We start from the raw sequence: 23,555 nt of genomic DNA on the forward strand, positions 1-23,555 counted from the left end.
CCCAGACATTTAAAGCATTGATTTAAATACATTTGTTCTATTTTCTTCCCTCGGGGTCTATTGTTTTATTGGACAGTTTCAATATTCTGGTACTACATAAGCTTTTCCCCATACTTGGGCACTGGAGTCTGTAGTAATAAGAATCAAGGCAGCTCATTCTGACAAATGTGTGTCAGAGAGGGCCTGCTGTGGCTTTGAAATATTGAAAGTGACTGATAACATAATGTGTAGAGCAGAATAAATGCATACAAATGTGAGTTTTAGCTGAGCAGTCAAAGTATGAACTAAATACAGCGTCAGAACTCGGCCCTGAAAGCTCCCGATGCCAGTGGTTACAATGGCAAATTACTCAATGCAGTTTGCAGAATGTTTTATGAATAAAGCAGAGGCCAGAGTTATCATCTGTCTTTGTGCCTGGGTTCCCGTGGGAAGCACAGTGAAGCGGTGTTCCTTTAGAGACTTTGGCACGGGAAGCCAGGCACTGTTTCAGGCGATAGGAGAGTAGTAAGGGGCACTTGGGAGATAGGATTAGAAAGTTGACGTGAACGTTAAATGGAGAAAGTGACAAAGCTGTGTCTACTCTTTCGACTATCACCACTGGTGAACCACAGCCCTAAATATTAAGTGAAAAATTCTCAAAAGTTGTTCAAAATACTAAGTGAAAATTTTCCAAAAAAAAAAGAAAGGAATTTTCAGTTTCAAATCACGTGCCTTCATGTTGACTTAGTGATGTCGGGTATTGCTTTGTTCAGGGTGTAAATCGTGTTTTTGTTCTGTGTATTCCCACTGCATATCCTACACACCCTTTGCCAGTATCCTCAGGCCGTAACACTCAAATGCTCCCGCAGAAGTAATCTTCATTTTACTTAACTATGCCCCCCCAAAAAAAGCATTAGTGCATAAACCACAGAAACAATGACGGCTCAACTCAGATACTTAAGTGACAATGCCGCAAAGCCCATGGATAAACAACTATGTGAATATGAGGTTTAGTATTATGGGTGGCTGCATTTATCCATTTGGGATCTTGGATCCCATCCCCCCTCCATCCCCCACGGATCAGAAGCAAGTGTTGCATTAAGATACACCCAGAAAATGTTGACTGGTAAATTGCTAAGACCTGCTCTCATTTTTGAAAAGCATCCTGACATTTAAAAAGGGACATTTGAAGAAAGAGCTAATAAAAGTTAGTCCTTCTAATATTTAAACATGACATAGCTGACAAATAAAATATGAGACTCCCTGACTTCCATGAGACATGTTTTCCTGACTTCTGCTCATCCAATGATAGGACTCCAAATAAAATCAGCTCTTGACCGTCACCTAGAAAGGAAACTGCTGTGTACCAAAAGTAAGGTATTTCCTGAAAGCTCAGTTAAGCTGTCAAGCTACTGTGGATAAACCTCTCTCTCCTAATTTTCCTCCCTCTTTCTTCCTTCCTTCCTGGCTCTCTCTCCTGGTTAACTATATTTGGAAGGCAGCTCATTCTTCCTCAGGGATGTCAAAGCTGGAGATAGAAGTTGAAAGGGTCCTGTGCATATTCTTCTGGCAGTTTTCACACATGCGAAACAGAACACTTCTGGGCAGTGTTATAAATATCAGTATTATAGAATATGCCTCAAACCATGTTCTTTTTAGAAGTGCGAATGAATATAGCGTTCTCCAGTCTCCGAGTTCAAGAGTCTAAGGCCGAGATTCAGTGGAACTGGCAGATGCCTTAGGAGCTGTTGCCAAATATGTTAGCTAATAAAAATGCAACTTGTCCTCTCTGCTGATATCAGGGTGGTTACTCCAGAGGAGTAGACACTGCTGTGTGTATAGGGTGCTTGGGGACTGTGTAAGCTGTCCCAATTCTTTCTCCCGCAGTTTACACAAGCTTAAAATGTTCCACATGGTTCCTTATTTCGAAAGTCTAAATTCTCATCCCCATTTTAACTCTATTTTGGGTGTATATCATGTTTCATCTGGACTAGTGCTATGCATTTATGATAACTCTCCCAGAGATACAATCTAGACAATAAGTAACTAACACTATAAACTTGACGAACCTTTATGAAAATGAAGCCTTTTATGTTTGGTATGCCTAATATTCTTTAGTGACTTCTGATCACGCTCAGGATCAGTCTGGACTATGGGGAGGCATCTATAGCCTTACTGAATGGAGCCAAGAGGTCCCTTTGCCCTTCCATCTTCTCTAGGGCTTGTTGGCTGTGTGCTCCACATCATGCTGTTTTGTGCATTCTACTTCACCAACTCTGTTGCTAGGTTCCATACAGGCAACACACAGAACTGATGGTCTGAAAAAAAAAAAAAAACCTGCTTTTTCTCTCTCAATTCTTGAGGCTAAGCATTGGTTCAGGCTGTCTGCAAGGTTAATTGCTTCTGGGATTCAACTCTCTTGGCTCTCTGCAAGTCTGTGCTCTGATCTTCTGTTCTTGCAGGGACACCCATCACACAGGAACACCCATCACACCAGATAGGGCACAATTCGTTGACTTTATTTAACTTCAATTACTTCTGTAATATGTAATCTCATTCGAGGTTTCTAGGGCTAGGGCCTCGGCGTTATGGAGAACACGGGCTCGTATGTTCTCCATCTTCAGTTGTTGAATTATCCTTTCAGTGCCAATTCACCTAGGAAACCTCGCCAACGCTTCTGCAAGCCCAGCTTTCTCTGTGCTCCTAGCACACCTCGCATGAGCAGAGGATGCTAATTCACCTGTTCAATCGTTAGTAAATGACTTAGACTGAGTGTGGATTATAGTATGAATCCCTTGCCCATCATGAATGTATGGCACTTCATATGTGGTCAACATGTACTGGAGAGCCACCAACTATTAACTTGAGAGCCACCAAGGGTCCCATAGATTTCCATTGCAAAGAACCCTAACTGCCACTCTGTCACAGAAGCCCACACTTGTATATGAGACAGGATTTCCTTCTAGTCCCTCTATCTTTCATAAACCCAACTTTGCTTCATTTTTGGCACACTCTGAAGTTAATTCATCAAATTCACGAATGCTGGTTTTGGCTGTGTGGGGGGTCTCTAAACAGAGCTCCTCAGGCCATGGTCCCTTTGCTGCAGACAAATCTGTATTTTCTCCATAGGCTGTCTCCGAAATTTTTATGTGTCCCAGGGTTATTTTCTACATTAGTCTCCTAATGGGAGTCACCTACATATTCACGCAGATGTCCTCCTGGCATGAAGTCATACAGTAAACGCCCCTCTAACTGAGCTGCGTGGATTTTAAATTGTAATGTCAGGAGCAAGAAAAGCTTGGGAGCCCAAAGATGCTGGCTGCTGGTGTTCATAATGGGGACCATCCTTCCTGTACAGTGTGAGCTCCGCGGAGCAATCACATTCCTTTAGAACCTCCCCCCTGCGCAGTCTGGCAGTCCTGAGACTTAAATCCTGTGTTCTCGAAAGAATGACTCCTCTATGCTGCCTGCGAAACTTGGTTTTTATACACAAGGGCTTCTCTGGTGGCAAAGAAAGGAGCCTCTTAAGCTGTGGGAGCACACCAATTGGCCGTCTGCTGTCCGGGTGAAGATGGATTTTCACTGTTGGCAGAAGATGTGAGAGGCTCTGAAGGTGGCATGCACTGGTTCATGATTTACATTTTTCCGGAAGGGATTTCTTCAGCATCTTTTGTGAGCTTATGCAGACTTTGTATCCTAAAGGTAGCCAGTTTTCAGTGAGTGGTTTTACAGATGATGGCCTCGATGGCTATGTTTAGGCCGAAAATGGTCACCTTCACATCTGAATAAAACTGAATCTGATCGCTTTTGTATTCAGCTTGCTAGCGCTACAAACCTTTGTTTCAGAATGGGAAAAAAATGTAGCCTTTGTATGAAAGGTTTCAAGGGACGACTCCGTGTGAGCTTCCAGTTTGTTCTCCTTTTATTTTAATCAACGATAACACGGGAAAAGCTTTGCTTGAAGTTTTTTTTTTTTTTTTTTTTTCTTAAGCTTTTCTTTGAACAAGCCACTTTTCTCATTTATTTTTTACAATTTTACATGTACTGAAGGTCAAAATTTTTACATGTACTGAAGGTCAAAAAAGTTCTTAGATTTAGAGTAGGACATAGAATTCTGCATAAAGCATCCCAAAGGGCCCCCTAGGCAATCTGAAAGTCAGAGTCAGCAGCCCTGGCTTAGGACCTAGAGTAGACATTTTATTCCCAGCAGTGAGCTGCCTGAGAAAGAAGCAAGAGGGAGGCTCCTGCAGGGTTTGCTTACACATTCCTTATCCCTCCCCACACTTCTATCCAGGCAAATGACATGTAGCCCTTAAGACCTTAGTTTACAGGAGGACAGTGGAAGCATTGACAGAGGCTGCTCTGTTCTGATCTTTCTCAAGATTAAACAAAACAGAAAAACAAACAAAGAAACCCAAAAATCTATGCTTCTGGAAGCGTACCACACTTTCCCAATACAAACAGATAAAATCTCAGAACAAATCTCAGCTCTTTAAATTGAGTTTATTGAGTTAACATTAAACTTATTTGTCCTGATTTCTCCCTCACTTCATAATGGACTGTTGACTGTCCTGTTCAGACTGATATCTGCATGTGAAAGGGCTTTAGAAGTTAGCACACAGCTCCCAGGGTCTAAAACATAAACTAATGCGTTTGCACAGAGACCCATGACCTCAGGTGCAAATGCATCAGAGGATAGTATTTTTTGGCATCAATGGGAGGAGAGGCCTTTGGTCCATCGAAGGCTTCTTTCCCCAATGTAGGGGAATGCCAAGGTGCTGAGGTGGGAAAGGGTGGTTGGGAGAGGAAAAATCTATCTTCATGGCGGCAATGGGAAGGGGAGGGGGGATGGGATTGGGGAAAGGGGCTAACGTCTGAAATGTAAATACAGAGAATATCCAATTTAAAAAAAAAGAAGTTAGCAATATGTGAGCAGATTTTTCTTAGTAGGGCAGGAGTTACCCAGAGGCATCTTAAATCTGAATTTAAGGCAGAGTTAGCCCTAAGAATCTCACAGTGCCTAGGAAATCATTGATCAGGCATGCTGGCTAGTTTCACACCAACTTGACACAAGCCAGGCCATTTGGAAAGAGGAAAATTTAAGTCGTGAAAATTCCTCCCACTATATTGGACTGTGTGAAGGGAGAAGGTCTGTTGCCACCCTGTGGTGCATTTTCTTGGTTGATGACGGAGGTGAGGGGGTCCAGCTTACTGTGGGAAGAGCAAATCCTGGACTAGGGCTCATGAGTGCTTTAAGAAAGCAGGCTGATAGCTTCTTTTATGCTTGTGGTCATCTCATTCTTGAGGGTAGGGAAGTTTTCTTCTATGATTTTGTTGAAGATATTTACTGTGCCTCTTAGTTGATACTCTTCTGGAAATCTGTCTGGCGATACCTCAGAAAATTGGATATAGTACTACCTGAAGACCCAGCTATTCCACTTCTGGGCATATACCCCAGAGACACTTTAATACACAACAAAGATATATGCACCACAATGTTCATAGTGGCTCTATTTATAATAGCCAGAAGCTGGAAGGAACCCAGATGTCCTTCAGAAGATGAATGGATACAAAAATTGTGGTACATATACACAATGGAATACTACTCAGCCACCAGAAACAACGACTTAACCAAATTCTTAAGAAAATGGCTGCATCTAGAGAATATCATCCTGAGTAAGATAACCCAGTCACAAAAGAACAGACATAATATGCAGTCACTGATATTGGGATGCTAACCCCAGAGGCTTGCACTCCCCCAGAAACAACTTACAGACTGTATGAAGTCCAAGAAATAAAGAAAACTAAACAAAACAATAAAAAATATTTACAAAACAAGAAAACTTTAACTATTTCCATGTTACATTTTGTTTTACATGTACTTTATGCTCATTGTAATTATTAAGTTTTCAAGGCATACTATCAAACCTTGAAAAAAAATCAAGTACTGACTAAAAAATATATTCATATAGTTTTATGTAAAAATTATGTTAAAATCTGAAAAAAAAGTACTGACAAAAATGTATAATTTTAAGCAAAAAATGTTTAAAATCTGTACATTTATCTTTGTTTTGTAAAATAAAGTTGTTTAAAAAAATAAAAATAATAAAAAAAAAAAAAAAGAAAGCAGGCTGAGCAAACCATGGGCAACAAGCCAGTGAATAGTGCTTCTATGGCTTATGCGTCAGCTCCTGCCTCTTAGTTCCTGCCCTGTTTGAGATCCTGCCCTGACTGTAGTCAGCGAGGGACTGTGATGCTGAACTGTAAACTGAAACGAACCATTTACTTTTGACCGTATCAGTTTATCCCCACAGTAGGAAGGGTACCTTAGACAGCAGGAAGAAGGAGAGTAACTTGTAGGTCCTTTATGTATCTTTCTGTCCATATTTTCATTGTGCCCAATTCCATACTTGCTACCGACTTACATTCGTTAACATGTGGTTTGGAAGACAGAGTAGAGGCTGAGGGCTACAAATCTATTGTCAGGGAGAAATCTCAAAGATGATTACTATGAAACTCTAGAATTATATGTCATCTGACTTCTCTCGGGGTCACTTGTCCAGTGCTGGTCTTTCCTTTCTGGATTCCGTTTCTTTGCAGTAGCCTCTAAGATGACTTTACAACACATGACAGAGCATCACTCCTCTAGTTTAAGCTCACAGGGAGCTACTGGGTGTTTGCTACAATGCAGATGGGAAGCCCTAGGGATGAGCCTTGGTATATAGGCCACACAATTTCCTTTCTCAAACAATGAAAACTCTCCTTGTAAACTTTTCTTCTCCCACTATGAAAACTATGAAAGATACAGTGACTATAACTGGTAGTATTTTTACTATCCAGGGACTGTAAACAGATGTCAAATTACTGCCACAGAGACAATGGATATGCATGTGGTGACCTAGTGCCAGTTAATGTCAATACTCAAGTCTTTGAAGGAAAAGAACTGTTTTGGTGACTAGACTGAGTTGTAGAGACTTCAGCTGGTCCGTGGTGATTCCCTGGGGGCAATCCATGGAGGCAAAGGCCACCTGAGAAAATTTAAAAGATAGGCCAAAATATCTGACTTCAAACGTCTTTTGTTTGGTGAAGATGATTTCATGGTCAATGAAGTAAAAAAAATTAAATACGGTTAAATTGGGTAGATATAAAACAGAAATCACAGCATCAAATTAATGTGTAACTTGTATATTGATGTGAACAATCCCTGATTTTTCTCATGTTTCCTTTGCTATACTTTTGTTCTGTAGATTTCACGTGTTCATGTCCTTGTGAGTTAGGGTTTTGCTATCTAGAGGAAATTGACCTTATGATTCTCTTGCCCCAGCCTCCTATCTGCTAGGATTTCTGGCAGCACACCAGATTCCCTAATTGACTAAGCACAATGGTCATCCGTAGTGATATCTCATAACAGTTACACGAGGTTAAAAGAATGCTGGAGTCATCGACATATGATTGTATTACAGATATAAAAGTATCTCCAAATGTCGTGAAATATACCACTGAGCAGAAGAGACAAAAGAAGCGACAAAAGAGATCGGTTGGAAAGAGTAATAGGATAGAACAGGAAAGTTAACAAACACCTATTAAAGTAGAATTTCTCAGTGTGACTATGATAGTCACACTGGAACCTGGTAAAAATGAAACTTATACTCACTTCAGAATCAGAAATGCTAGGGCTGGAGGCCAAAAATGACTGTTTTGTCGGGTCCCCCAGGTGCTCTGACACTTGCTTCAAGGTTGACAGGAGCTGTCTCAGGGTGAGCATAGCTGAGCTGGCCTTGAGATTTATTTAAAAATATAAAATAGCCACAGAATACTCATGCAGCTCAGGAATGATCCTTTCTAGGAATGGAAGGTTCACAGATTGCTGTTTTTACTCATTCTGAAGGCACTTTTTTTCCCCCCATCTTTCTCTTTCTTATTTAATGTCAGAACTAGGGCTTGATTCTTTCAACATACTGTCTCCCAATGGCTCTTTCTTACTTTGTACAGACAGCTGTATCCTAACTCTGTATCTCTTTTATTCACCCCACTGAACCTCCTATCTTGTACTTCTATTTTTTTTAAACATGGACATCCACTGCAAATTTAATGTACACAAACACATTTTCTCACTTTCTCCTCATCCTGTCTCCTTCCTATTCACAGTCCACCAGGTAAGCACATAGAGTCCTCCTGCCTCATATTCCTTTTATTTTTTAATTTATTTCAGACTTTGAAGGTTCAAATCTCAGCCCAGCCACTTATTAACTATAATTTAACCATCAGCAGAACGGTTACTTTGTCAGATTTTTCTGACTACAAAATGGGATGCCAATAGCACCTACCTACACATGTTGTGAGGACAAGGGGTGGAGCTAGTTGGCATGGAAACTGTAGAGGAGTAACGTGCAGAAGTGTGTGGTGAGTGATAGGGATGGGATGTGATTCTTTCTCCCATGTTTCCATACTTTTCAGTATCTCAGCCCTCCTTTGGGTTTGTTGTAGGGACAGTAGAGTTCACGATTCCTTTCACCAGGTCATCTCAGACACTAGTGTGGATTCTACCACAGATGGCTCAGCCTGGGGTAAATATGACCTCAGACGAACCCCCTATGTGGAGCGGAAGAAGCACAGTTATGCTAAAAGGACAGATTTCTTTCTTGTATGAATGAGAAGCACACAAAGCTTGTTGCGTGTGTTATTGCTGTTAGGATCATTTGATCACGGAGCAGGTCGCCCTACCTCTGCAAGGAAGGATGCTTAGAGAGGTGGAAGTGAGCATACTAATTATCGTCCTGTTGACTCATTAAAGGCTCCAGACTTCAGAAGTCAGAGTTCTGTCCCCAGAAGCCACGTAAGACAGCTTACAATTGCCTGTGACTCCTGCTCCAGCTGCCCAAATAACTGTGATATCAGTTAGGTAAGAGGGGGTTTGGATTCTACCCATTACAATCACAATGGATTAAAGTTCTTCTAGGAAGGAAGAATTAGCAACTTGGTTAACTAGAGCTTTGAGCTACTTGTAGGAAAAGATGACAGGATAGAAGAAATCCTGAAGCATCATCCCAGCTTTCCATTTCTGATGGACATGTGGTTTGCCTTTGCTCAGCTAAGACAGTTTCTGTTTTTACCATCTGCTCTTTTAATGGAGGCTTCTCTCTTTGGCTGCTTACATTAGTAAAACTCATCTACATTTGAGTAAAACAGATACCCAGCACTCTACTGTGAAGGTAACTACCTGAACAGGAAAGCTGGCAGTTTGCACAGTCCTTACTCAAGTTCAGCACCCATGCATAGAATAGGCTGTGGACATGGTAGCATAGGGTCCAAGGTCAGCTCTGCCTCTCAGCTTTGTGACTTTGGAAACTATAAACCTTCGGAGAAGTTTTCTCAAATGTAAAGTGAGGTTTAGACTCTTCTGTTGGGATAAAGTTACTTCATATAGATAGTAGCCTAATTATACATTGCTCCTCTGAATTTCCTGCCCTTTTGGTATCTTACGATTTGAATAACCACAGTGGAAATTTTTGCTTTGTGCTTACTGCCCGAACCTAAGTGCCTCTCTTCTCTGCTGGCACTACCTTCTAGTGAGTAACAATTATTAGAGGGAACAATTAGTGTCACATAAACAATATCTCTGCTTAAAAGACAGCAATGCTCTCTGAAGCCAAAATTTGTTGTATAACTAGAGCGAGGCAGTGTGATCCTTTCCAACCGAAATTATTAATGTTAAATATACTGCCAAACTTTCTTAAACAATTTCCGGTCGTGGAACATTCTAGTTTGAAGCTGGATGTACTATCGTTATGACCTTTTCCTGGTGTTCCATGATGGACATCTCATATGCACTTTAATACCAGAGAATTTTAATGATTTTACCATTTTCTTCATTAAATTCAGATGAAGATATCCCAGGTATATATCTGCAAGTTAGTATTCTACTTTGGTCCTGAAGTATATTTGTGCTGTAATATTTTCACAAATAAGTTAATTTCCACAGCTTTATGCTGTTCACTTTCTACCATGAAGACTTCTGTTGTAATTGTTCACTCTACTTGGCACATACAACTTCGGAGAGTCAAAGAAGTTATATACGACCACACTTTCCTCTTATTTATGGAGAGGTAGGACATGTTTTACACAAGAATTTTCTTGTAAGACCCACTTCTAGGAACTGGTTCTGTGCAATGCTTTTTGTAACACAAAGGAAAATGTGATGGACCAGACAGTGTTGTCTAGTATATTTTTAAGGGTCTAAATTTCCTCCTTTTTTATATAGATGACTTAACAACCTTACCTTTGTGAAAAGACATCACGGTAGGGGCTGCCATGTTGCAGTGCGATGCCATACCCCCTGTCAGCAACAGTATTTCCAACAGTGTAGAAGGAACAGTCGGGGTCATTGATAGCCACATATTCCAACACAGCTGCGTCCCATACAAAAGCATAGTTTCCATATTTTACCTGTGAGATTATGGGGGGAAAACCAAAATAGGACTTAAAATTTATAGAACAGTAAGTATTACAATAGTACATGCAGAAATTATGGGTTATAAGTATTTAAGTAAATTCCTATTTGTGTTGCTGTTAGTCTATAGCTCTTTAATTCTGGAAATGTGGTGAAGATAGACTAGTATTCATGCTTTCAGGCAGTGTGGCTCATAGTAAAAGCATCCCTGAATTACAGATGTCGTGTAGACTGCAAGAATATTAAAGACATGCTTCTAAGCTTGTAGTATGTCTTACCACTTAGATGGTCATTCATAGGACCCTCCAGCACTATACTTCTAGAATTCTTGAGAGATGCTGATTCTGTTAGGCTACTAGACCTCTAAACTAGGCTCATTTTTTCACACCCTGTATGGCTTCATCATGACCTATTTTTTACTTAAATGCTCACTATTCACATTAAGGAGAAATTTCTAATACTGCTCTCTACATAAACCTCACTCTGCATTTTTTTTTGTTCAACAGGCTTCATATTTTTCCAAATACAATTATGGAGCTCTTACAATTAGTGTGTAATAAGTCTTTTTTGGGTGTTTTGTTAGCATGTATTGGAAATTTTTATTTTATGTTATATCTTCATTTTCAAAGAAGCCCCTTTCCTTGATGGTCATTTCAAAGAGGAAAACAATTCTGTAATCTTGTGTATCATTTGAGAGCATAAATTAATAGTGAGTCATCTAGAATATATTCTAGTGATTTTTTTTCAGTCAACAATAGTTCATATGGGAGCCTGCCATTATGATTTGGATTTGTCATATCTTTCCTACCCTCCACAGGTCATGTGTGAAATGCTAAGGCTGCAGCTGGTGGTACGGTTCAGAAGTGGATGAATAATAAGGGTGTGGACTTCATTAGTGGATTATTCATTGGCAGAATCATAGCCGCATAGGCTCATGGGAACTGGGGCATAATACGTGACAACAGGCTGACTGATTTATGAGACATTTCTTGCCCTTGGGCCCTTCCTTTTTGTCCCTGTTTCTAGCCAACCCCAGGGCACAGAGTTATTCTCTCCTCTCCTCTCTTCACACCCTTCCCTCATGATGCTCTCTGCCATACCACATACATGTCAGATGCAACAATGCCAAGCAACCATGGTCTCAAACCTAAGAAACTGTGGTCCTTCTACTCTGAAGCTTTTTTCTCAGGTATCATGTCACAGTAGTAAAATTGACCAAGTGGACACATTTATTATGAAGGGGCAGGAGAGGAGAGCTCCTTTTCTAGAACAGTGGTCTCAACCTTTCTAATGTTGAGACCCTTTAATACAGTTCCTCATGCTATGGTGACACCAATCACAAAATTCTTTTCACTGCTACTTGATAACTGAAAGTTTGCTACTGTTGCGAATCATAATGTATCACACCATGTGCTGCCCTTTCTTGTGGACTTCAGTGACTCCTTTGAAAGAGTCATTTGGACCACACCCCTCCAAGGGGTTGCAACCCCTATTCTAGAGGACATGGGGTTGATTCCTAGCACCGAAATGTTATCTTATGACATCCTGTAAATGCAATCTAAGGGGATCTGACACTCATGGACTCCATGTCCCCTATGCATGCATATGGTACACTGACATGCATGTAAGCAAAATACATACACAAAATAAATTTAAAATTTAAAAAATGAATAAAAGCATCAATTATGATAAATATCTCAATAGTTTGTCTAGAAAACTACAAAACGTAAAGATACAATTTAATGACTTCATAGAACAAATAACTAGCCCTAAAGTTAGCCTATTTATATTAAAAGGAAAATGTACTATTATTAAAAGGAAAACAGGGCACTGGCAATGGCTCAGTGACTAAACTGCTTACTATTCAAGCAAAAGGATCAAAGAATCAGATCCCCAGGTCCCAGGTAAGTCCTGGGTGGGTAGGGCAGCTCACCTATACTGTCTGCCACAGGGAATAATGTGGAGGAGGGATGGAGGAAAATTCCCAACACCAATTTCTGGCCTCAGAATGTCACAGATGTGCACGTGTATCCATGTGTGCACCCCCATACCCGTGACATGCATAAACATGTGAGAAAGAAGAAAATGGAAAAGAGACGCTGATTCAGTGTTAACATAGTACTAGAAAACTACATCTTACAAAGGAGCAGAGCTTCATAAAAATTGAAGTAGGGTCAAAGAGATAGTTCACTGGTTAAAAGTGTTTCCTGCTATTCTAGAGGACCCAAGTTCATGTGGCTTGCAACCAAGTAACTCCAGCTTCAGATACCTCTGTATTCTGAGGGGATGTAAACACACACACACACACACACACACACACACACACACACACACACACACACACATACTCACAAAATTCAAAACAATCTTATAAATGCGTGCCAACTGATTATTTGACAGGTATAGTGGTTTTAATCACAGAACTCAGGAGACAGAAGCAGTCATATCCCTGTGTTAGACCAGTGTCATCTATGTTATTGAGTTTCAGGCCAACCAGGGCTAAACAATGAGACCCTCTCTCAGAACAAATTGAAATAATTCTTTATGACAATTGTTAATACTTACAACAGTCATTTTATACCTTTAGTTTTGTTTTTTTGAAGCAGGTTTTCTCTGTGTAAACCTAGCTGTCCTGAAACTTACTCTGTGCATCAGGATTTAAAACTGACATATATATGTGTATATGATAAAACATATGTTTTCCTCAAATCATTCCAAACAATGCAGATCAAGATTTATTATTATTGTTGTTGTTGTTGTTGTTGTTCTTGTTCTTGTTGCTGTCTTTATTTTTTATTTTCTTTTCTTAAATTGAGGCAAAGTCTCACTACATAGCTCTGGCTGTCCTGGAACTCACCAAGCTGACCTTGAACTCACAGAGAATAGCCCGGTTCTGCTTACTAGGTGCTAGCATTAAAGGCATACAATTTATACAATTTTAAAATTAAAAGAGACAGATTGGGTCCTAGTAGTTACCAGGCATAGTTTTATAATTTTCCTTTTATTTTTTTCAATATTTTATTCATGTTTTTATTTCTTTTTAAAATTTTATTTTTCTGTCTGTCATCTATCTATCTATCTATCTATCTATCTATCTATCTATCTATCTATCCATCTATATCCCAAACACTGCTCAGCCTCCTGATCTCCTCTCCTGTGGTCACTCCTCTTATATTTTCTCCCTTTCTCCTTTGAGCAGGTATCCTCTCCATATGCCCACACCCTGTCACTTTAAGTCTCTGCCAGATTAGGTGCATCCTTTTTCACTGAGGTCTACTTCCATGCTTCCTGGTCTGACCTTACTGCTTTGTGTGATATATCAGTGACCTTAAAACTTCATTTAGGAACCCATTTTGATTTTTTCCTATTCTCTGTCAAATAGCCACTATACCACCTAAGACCTATTATAATATTTTTAAAATGGTCCTCATGGTTAGGGACATCTTACTTTGCTACTAAGAATTATTGTGGTATAGTTAGCACTTTGTGAGCTGTGCCATTGTACCCCAATATATGGCAACATTATCATTGTTATCACATATGTTATTCTAGCAACTTATGTTAGGAAGCTCTACGAGTGAACTTTTAAAAGAAAGCATTAAAACTGTGTGATGATAGCGTATAGAAAGCCCAATGAAACAATTTTTAAAAGGTTCCTGGCAAATTTTCATTTCTTAACATATATGCAACCACTGTCCTTTGGATGGTTTTAAACTACCAAGTTTAAACTATGGAGAAAATACTCATCAGCAAAGTCTATAGCCAATTTTGCAATAGAGAAAATAATTGAGAAGCTGGTCTAGAAAGTGTCCAATACATCTGACTAGGTGGTAGGTGTTTCAAAAGTTTTCAACTAGCCTTTGTTCTTGATGCCTTGTTTGGATTAGCAGCTGAAATGAATGGCGTTGATTTATTCAAAAATGTGGGGCTTTGTTCTAGGCTAAGAAAGGTGCTTGCTCTTCATATATCTCAGACCCAACTGTGAGAAAGACCACAAAAGGATGTCTACTGCTGCTGTTTTCCATGTGTAGATCCCAAAGTAGAGGTATTAAGAACCTGTGGTACACTGTTGGAACAAAGAAACCTTTAGAAAAAAATCTCACCATCTTTAAACTCTACACATTATAATAATGACTTGTCTGATAGTATATAACTATTTGTACATAGTGAAATGATTTTGTGGGAGTAGCCAACAACTTCCTGATTGGATTTAATGCCTGCTCCATGAGATGGAGCTCATTTCCAGTACTCTCAATGGGGCCAAGAACCTGTGGTCTTTGACCCTGGGGGAGAACTCAATCGTGTATGAACATAGTTTTACAAAGACAGTTCATGAATTACCACTATACCTATAGATCAGTGCATCTCTCACCCTTCATCAGAGAAGATTCTTGAATTGTCTTTGAGAAAAAGTCACACTCCCCAACTGGTTAATGTACAGAGGAAAAGAGAACGTAGAATGCTCAGCCCTGACTGGACACAGCCATCTTCCCAGTGCTTAGTAAACGTTGTGGCAGAAGAGGAATAACCAAGAGAAGAGCTGGGACAGGGGGCCCCTCCAGGAAAACAATCTTCTCTGGACACAACAGGAGAACTGAACACACAATCTCACAGCAATTGCAACAGCATGCACAAGAGTGGCAACAGCTCACTCCAGACAATATCTTCGCATGGAGGGGGTGGCCAGGCACAGAATCATATTACTAGCTGAGGTGCTTTTGGCATTTGATGGCTTCTGGAAGAAGAAAAGTCATCTTTCTTCAATGATGTGAACCCTGGTAGGTGACAATTGTCCAGGGCATGCCCTATCTCTAAGAATAGTTGGGCACCAGAAAATGAACCTGATTGGGAAAAATGAAGAAAACAGAAAGGTGGGTGGGTAGTTAGGATATATAAAAAGTCACTGATTTATGACTATGATGCACAGGTTGTATCAAATTCTCCTTTAATAAAGACATGGAAATAATCTCAGAGGAGTTGGAAGAGGGGAAATTGTTACAAGAATATATTGCATGAAAAATTACTATTTTCAATAAAATAAAAATTAAAAAGAATACTATTTAAAAACAGGTCCTGTTGCGATTGGTGGATATTGATATCTATTGATGCTCAGGACAGAAGGCCTTATCACAATTCCAGAGGAACAGTTTGAGGGTGCCAACCTTAGAGACAGTTTGATTGCTAGATTCCTACAGTATAGCTACAGAACTGCTTCATGTTCAGTTTAAGGACTTTCCATTGAGATGTATGCTGGAAGTTTTCATGCATCTTGTAAGACTTTGGAGCTGGATTTTTGAGGGTGATATAAGTCTTGAGCCCCTTTCCATAATCTATTTACAAGTGGATCATTGAGACAAGTCACACAACGACAGTAATATAATCCACAGTCATGTACCTCACTTCTGTTGAAACACAGAGGAAATTCATTTTCATGGAAAGGAACTGAGATAGTCTGCTCAAATATTCTGGTTGACTGAAATAGTCGTAGAAAAATTTAAATATTTAAGTTCCATATCTATGTACCTGGCTGATTAAACACAGATAGTCTGTGGAGACCACGTCTTGTTCACGCACACTCTACTAAGCTAATCATTGTTTTTCTAAGTTCCTTCCTGTCAGATGAGGAAATGTAAACTTTCAATATTATTTTCTCAAATATTTACATTTCTGGCCCAGTAAAGAGAAAAATGAAAAAAATACATTTGAAAACCTATACTCCTCAGTGTTCAATGGAAGATGACACATTTCTTTCCATCTGGGGACTGTCCTTGTTCCTATGCTTCTATTCCAATATTCCCATCATGAAGTGATGAAGAAAGCACTCAGTAGTTCATTAGGTAGCATCCTCCATGGTAACTATGGAAGCCCAAACTATAAGCAAATACACTTACCATCTACCATTCTACTAAACTTGATATGAATTGAGAGATCAATATTCATTCATGTACCAAGCTTTAATTTACTAATTTCTTATAGGCTCACTTCAAAACCTAAATCCACCGAAACTAGCAATCATAGTCTTTTGGAGAGATGAGATTTAAATGAAAACAGTAAGGGAATATGTTTTCTTATTGACAGCATCCAGTATATATTTATTTTTAATGAGAATAAATAACATGTAAGACATTTTTAGATTCATAAAGTGCTCTTTCCTATGAATTTTTTTTGATAGTTCCAATACTTTGAGACAGTCGAATCTATGGCAGCTAAGATTCGGCTTCTTCCAAGCTATGCTGATGATCAGTGGCCATTTGTAACTCAGGCTCAATTCCATTGGCTGCAGCCATTTGGAGACATTGTCCACAGGAAAGCAAATGCAGGTGAGGTACAGTCATCTCCACCTTTAAGGCACAGAGCATCGACTTTGAGAAATACCATTTATGTAAATAAATATATTGTGACCCAAGATGTGAATGGCAGCTTCTTTGATGTTCTAAAATCACATTGCTAAGATAAAAGGACTGACGTTTTAAAAGAAAAAGTTGGCTTGTTAAACTGTGGGGAGGATGGCTATTTACTTTCTGTGATTACAAAACCCTACGTGAACATTGCTCTCTAAGCTTTTCTGGTTCTCACAGTTGTGATGAAATGTTTAGCAATTAAAATATGGCTGAGAATGGAAAACATTAAAATGAAAAGATCTGAGAATAAGTTCTACAAAATAAATTCTAACTCGTATTCCACACTTCAATATAGGTTTAAGTAATGGTCAGTAGTCGATGCAGTGATGAAATCAATGTGAGTTACAGTCACAGAGTCATGATTAACTCAGACTAGACCTATAGTTGTTCTTGTAATTCACTGCAGCATAAGTCTTCAAGATGAGATGGCTTTAATATTTATTACATGTGGATCTTGGTGCTGTCCTCTTCAAATATAGGCAAATTGATAATTTAGCAGTATTCATCACTTCTGAACTTATGCAGCACAGTTAATCATGTTCAAGTCCACATTTAAGTGTTCATATACACATACATACACATATACACACATACATACACACATTCAAATACACAGGTATGGTTTTGTTTACAGCTGCTTCAACTATTGGCCTACCATATTTTTATGTGCATTATTTGAAATTTCAAGTCTACTTTGATATATTCATTATATGGCACACATATATTTCATAAAGAGTATATGAAAATGTTTAAAATTAGTGAACACTAATATTTAAAAGTATCTTCTGTTAACACACATGAAAACATCTACTAAATAAACAAAGATAGTAAATTAAAAAATGACTGTTGCCAAAATGTTTTTGATTTACACTTTTGAGGTAAAGAAAAAAAGAATGTCCTTCTCTATTATAAAAAAAAAAAAAAACATTGAAAATGACAGGGCAGAAAATTACATTAAAATATTCTTTTTTATACAAATTTAATTATGTTTTTGAAAAAAGTCATGGGAAGCCAGGCAAAGAATGAGCTGAATGTTATATGTCGTTTGTGACAGAATTTCAGTGAGCAGTTAGCACTTTTAAAAATATTAAATAACAGTGTGTTCTTAGAGTTAGAAATATGTCAGATTCTTTACTAATAATGCAACTATTTTTTGAAATACTGTAACTTGTTTGAAAACAAGTTGAAATTGCTTTCCTGCTTTATAACCATTTTGGACCTACATTGTCAGCAAGGAGATTCAGAATGCTTACCGAGATAGACATCTTCAAAATGTTTAACCCACATGATGAGTATAAGGAGACCAAGGCTCTGATTGGTTTTCAGGAGAGAACCTGTAGAGATCTGGGGACAAATCTCTCCAAGATTAAGCCCTGATCTTTCTATTGGATGAAGAATACACTGTTTTAACACTCCAACTTTATTTTCATGAAAAGCATATTTAGTTGGATGTCATCACACAAGAGTGATTCCAGACCCAAGGAAACTTGGCTTTGCAAGAGCCAAAGTCACAGGGGATTTCATGTTGGATGAAAAGAGAGAGAAGGTTTTGATCTACAGTGCTGTCCTCCTGCAAGATAAACTACAAGAGTAGTAGTTCAAAGTCTGTGGGATAATCAAGCAATATCTGATTTGACTTAAGGTCCAGGTCACAAGGTGTAACCCATACCTGTCACTGCTTATGTGACCAAGAACCTGAGTCTAGATAGCTCAGGGACTTGTTGGGAAAGCAAATACTACTGTTCAAAAACAAAAATAAAACAAAAACAACATCCCTAAATAAGCAAACAAGCAAAAATATGTGGCACTAAGATTAACCCTAGTATCATTTTGCTAAACTCATAGATAAGTGTCTTGCCAAGCAATCACCAGAGAATCTTCTTCCTGCAGCCGATGTGAATAATACAGAGATGTAGGCAGGCATAATGCAAAGAAAGAGACCTTGGAACATTCAGCAGTGAAAGGGATGCCTCCACCACATCTGTCCCCTCAGGGCCCTGAGGAAGAGGAGGCAAAAAAAGTGTAAGGGCCAGGGAAATGGAGGACAATGAGAAAAGATGTACAAGAGTCAGAGATGACTTTTGTAATAGACACATCCTGGAAATAACCCACTAAATCACTTCTCTTACAATGTGTCTATCTATTCGTGAAGTCTGAACCTTCACCACCTGATGATTACTTTATAAGTGCATAAATGATCAAGGCCAGTAAGTTGTGGTAGAGACATTCAACACATTAGAAAACACTAATCATCTGATCTAATTAATACAATCTTAGTGCTGGCTAGGATTTGTGACTGGAGCAAAGAAGTCAGAAGGGTAAACAGGCAAAATTTACTCTGTGAATGGGCTGTAAAGGGATTTACCATGGTCATTTAACTCTTTTGAAATGTCTTCATTTTTTTTTTCTGTTTGTAATACTTGTCTTGAACTTTCATTGTTGCATGTAAATTCTTTCTGGTAATAATGTAGTTTTGCCAAGAAGGAAATATCTTATTGAATTTCTTAGTTTCCAAGATGTATTCAATTTACTTATGTATGTGTAAATTTGTCTGTGTGAGTGTGCATGCACATGCATATATCCCCAGGGCTCCTTTAGAAATGATGAAAAATTTGTATACAAACCACTCTTAAGAGTAGGCCTCTATGTTCTACAATAAATGTCAAAGTAAAAATTATCTCAGTGGTATTTTTGGAGGTATTTTTGTATCATAATACTTCATCTGATCTTGTTTCTTCTTCTCCTTTTTCGTTTTCCTCCTCCTCCTGCTGCTCATTCTTCTCCTCCTCTGTTTTTTCTCTTCTTTTTCTCCCCTTCTCCTCCTTCTCCTTTTCCTTTTTCTTCCTCTATCATCCATCCACCTTTCCCAGCTGGTTTTTTGCTTATATATTTTATGGTTTCTGATCTCATGATTTTAGGGGATTTCTGTGTCTCTATCTCTGTATGTGTCTGGTGTCTGGTGGTGATTTTCTTTTGGTCCTTTGCTGTTCTGTTCCTACATTTGTTTTTATTTTATCTTATTTTAATTTTGTCTCTCTTCTTCTGGAAGTCGGTTAGTTTTCTAATGAGAAAGTTCAAGAAAGAATGTAGATTTGTTAGGGAGGGTGGTGGGGAGGATTTGGAGGTGAGAAACTATAATCAGATTATGCTCAATAGATACTGCTCTCAATATTTTCAGAAATCTACCAAATGAACCATTAAATGTTTAAGCTTATGACAGAGACTTTCAAAGCCTGACAGCTACTCCCTAAGAATATATATTCACAGTTCCAAGAGACTGAACTGTGGTACAATGACCACTGAGATACACCACCATAACCTTGCCCACTGCCAGGGCTTAGTCTCTGAGAGATTAATGTCTCATATTGTCTAAGTCAAAGTGGGTCATTCTCAATTCACACATATCTATTCCACAGAGAAAATCTCTTCATCCTCTGGGCTTAACAGCCTGACTGACTCCTCCCAAGTTGCCACGAAGACCATGGGGCCATGGGAACTGTTCAGGTAGTGGACATAGATGAAACTCTGTCATTTTAATACATTTAATGCATGACTCCTAGGTTATAATTTATCCTTCCCAAGATTTCTGACTACATTGACAGCTAAGCTAACTGCAACATGACAGCTAGAAAACAGACCTAAGGTAATGCACCACTACATTTGCTCATTAATAAATTTATTCACTAGCTAAGAGTGCCAGAATTCTTACAGACTTCAAAATAAACAATCCACAAGTTCAGATGTAAGCTTTCACAGACCTAACCAGCTACTTCTTACCTACACTCAGTTTCCAGCAAGTAAATGCTTCATATCCCCTCTTCTTGCAATGCCACTGTCCTAACATTATCTGAGTTCTTACAAATTTGCTTAACCCTAATAAATCATTCCAATAAAGGATCCAACTATATAATCATAAATTCCAAATTCAAGTGTTCCTTGATTTTTTTAAACTAAATTTAACATGTTTCTCATGCTCAATCTACACTATAAGCTATCCTGCTCAAACCTGTGTTTGAATTGATAGCACTTTAAATGTAGACTTAAGGTGTTTCTCTTGCTGTAGGATCAACTGTGTTCACAAGGTCAAGATTTTTAGTTTCCTTTGTCTCTCAATTATAAACTTAAAATTGGGTATATACATATACACATACATATACATGTATACTCACACATATTCAGTCCCCTAGAGAGAAGGAAAAAAGCTCATATTGTTTCTTCTGCTTCACGAAAGGTTTCTGTTTTCCCTAAGCTCGCCTTGCTGTTCATGTTGTTAAAAAGTATATCTCTGTTGTAAACTTATAAGCTACAGGAAGCCCACTCAGATCTACCCATCATGGGCCAAATAAACTCCATCCAGGTAAGTATATCTACCAATTTCAGAGGATGGTATTCCTCTCCTGTTCCTGAGATTGGGACTCCTGTCTCTCTCAAACACCAAGACATAAGGGTTTCAAATGTATTTTCAAAGGTACACCTAATCTTCCAAATGTACACATAGATTTTTTTCTCTTAAACATACTTTGCCTTATCCTCTACCTATAATACATATCTTTCAGAATCCTGTCAAGCCCAGGCTTTTCCTATGTCCAGGATGGTCCAGAGAAGCAAGCCCCGGTTGCCCCAATCTTTTCTCATAGACACAGACACTTCTACTGAAACTGTTCCTTCTGATCCACAGATGGTTTCACAGACCCTGGTAAGCAAGGAAACAGCTAACTCTCCTAAGACTGGATCAACATTCCTATATCCATTTCTTTAGTTTTCCTAGAGACATGCTACCCCAAAGTCAGCAGGAAGTAGCTAAAGACCATGACAACTCTATTCCTGCTCCACCATCACCCCTTTCTAATTTTTTCCATTTTAATTAAACCAAAATGGGGGAATGTTGGCGTTTTGTCTCTCTTACATGCTCATGGCTGGCCTTCACTCCTCTATTCTCTCTCTGTCTCACTCTGTCTCTCCATCTCTGTCTGTCTGTCTGTCTCTCCCTCTCTTCCTCACTTCCCCGTCTCTCTTTCTCTCTTTCTCTGCCTTTCTCTGTTTCTACTTTATCAAACCACCCTCCCCATGCCCTGAGTAAACTCTATTCTGCTGTGAGGCTGGTCCCTCAAGGGGGAAGGGTTACCTTAGCATGGGCCCTCAAAGGGACCCTCTCCTTCACACCTGACTACACATCCACCAAAGATACTTTTTCTCTCTCTATTTTTATAAAACACAACATGTATAATCTTAGAAACACAGCTAGTCTCATGAGATCATATGTTACTGGGTTGCCTCATTTCTATTTAGTATTATACCTGGCTATTTAGAATAATACATAAAATAGAATGGCTTGTATCCAATTATCAGTGACTGCATATTATGTCTGTTCTTTTGTGATTGGGTTACTTTACTCAGGGTGATATTCTCTAGATCCATCCATTTGCCTAGGAATTTCATAAAGTCATTGTTTCTAGTAGCTGAATAGTACTCTATTGTGTAATTGTACCACAATTTCTGTATCCATTCCTCTACTGAAAAACATCTGGGTTCTTTCTAGCTTCTGGCTATTATAAATAAGGCTGCTATTAACATAGTGGAACATGTGTCCTTGTTATATGTTGGAGCATCTCTGGGGCATATACCTAGAAATGGAATAACTGGGTCTTCAGGTAGTACTATGTCCAATTTTCTGAGGAACCGCCAGACTGATTTCCAGAGTGGTTGTACCAGCTTGCAACCCTACCAACAGTGGAAGAGTGTTCCTCTTTGATACCAGTCCCAGAAAGCTCTGAATACCCAAGAAACAACTCACAGACAAGATGAAGCTCAAAAAGAAGGAAGACCAAAATGTGGAAGCCTTAGTCCTTCTTATTAAAAAAAATAAGTGTATAGTACCCTCTCAGAGGGTACTCCTATACATTAAATTATTAATAATTCAAGAGCTAAGAATGCAGTCTTGTGGCAATCCCTGGTATTTAAAAATCATTATGTTTAATCTATACACACCAAGAGAACTTGGACTATTTCCATGTTACGTTTGTTTTATATGTACTTTATGCTCACTGAAACTGGTAAGTTTTCAATGAATACTATCAAACCTTCAAAAAAAATCAAGTACTGACAAAAATATATTTATATAGTTTTACACAAAAATGTTTTTAAGATATGCACATTTATCTCTGTTTTTTAAAATAAAGTTGTTAAAAATAAATTAAAAAGGAATATAAAAAATAGAATGGCTTGATATACCTGAAATGCTGCCCTTTGAAGTTTTTCCTATAATCTATTTCCATATTAATTGTGAATAAACCAGTGTATAATTTTAAAAAGAGAAAGAGGAAGAATTCACAAAAAGGCCTATCTGGTCTATATATCAAATTGCAGGACTATAGGGCATTATTGTGAGACCCTGTCTAAAAACAAACAAATGAGAAAACAAAAATATTTTCATCAAATTTGGAGCTTTAAGAAATTAAAAATAGCTATTTTATCAGCAGACATAAAAAGCATACTAAAATGTTGTTACATTTTATATTATACAATGATATATAATTATATCATCAGAATGTTTTTCATTTGTATATTATTTATACAACTCCAAATGATCACTTATTGAATAAAAATATAAGTATATTTAAACCACACATTATTACTACTGAAATTAATTGACAATGTTCAATAGTCTCACTATTGTTTTATTTAAATATAGATATTTCTTTTTTATGTGGTAAATAATTTTCTTT

At 38.4% G+C, this 23,555-nt stretch overlaps 1 protein-coding gene across 3 annotated transcripts in view; it reads right to left on the minus strand.

The window, feature by feature from the left end:
• GRID2 (glutamate ionotropic receptor delta type subunit 2) overlaps positions 1–23,555 on the minus strand; it is a gene marked incomplete at both ends in the record, with an annotated part of 1,350,985 nt that overhangs the window by 146,515 nt on the left and 1,180,915 nt on the right. For all 3 annotated transcript variants that reach the window (XM_080932483.1, XM_080932484.1, XM_080932482.1), the window contains one exon: positions 10,259–10,425. In XM_080932483.1, the coding sequence (XP_080788609.1) occupies positions 10,259–10,425 (167 nt within the window). The remainder of the gene's footprint in view (positions 1–10,258; positions 10,426–23,555) is intronic.

Source organism: Micromys minutus (genome assembly GCF_963924665.1).
Source record: "Micromys minutus genome assembly, chromosome: 18".
Taxonomy (NCBI): domain Eukaryota; kingdom Metazoa; phylum Chordata; class Mammalia; order Rodentia; family Muridae; genus Micromys; species Micromys minutus.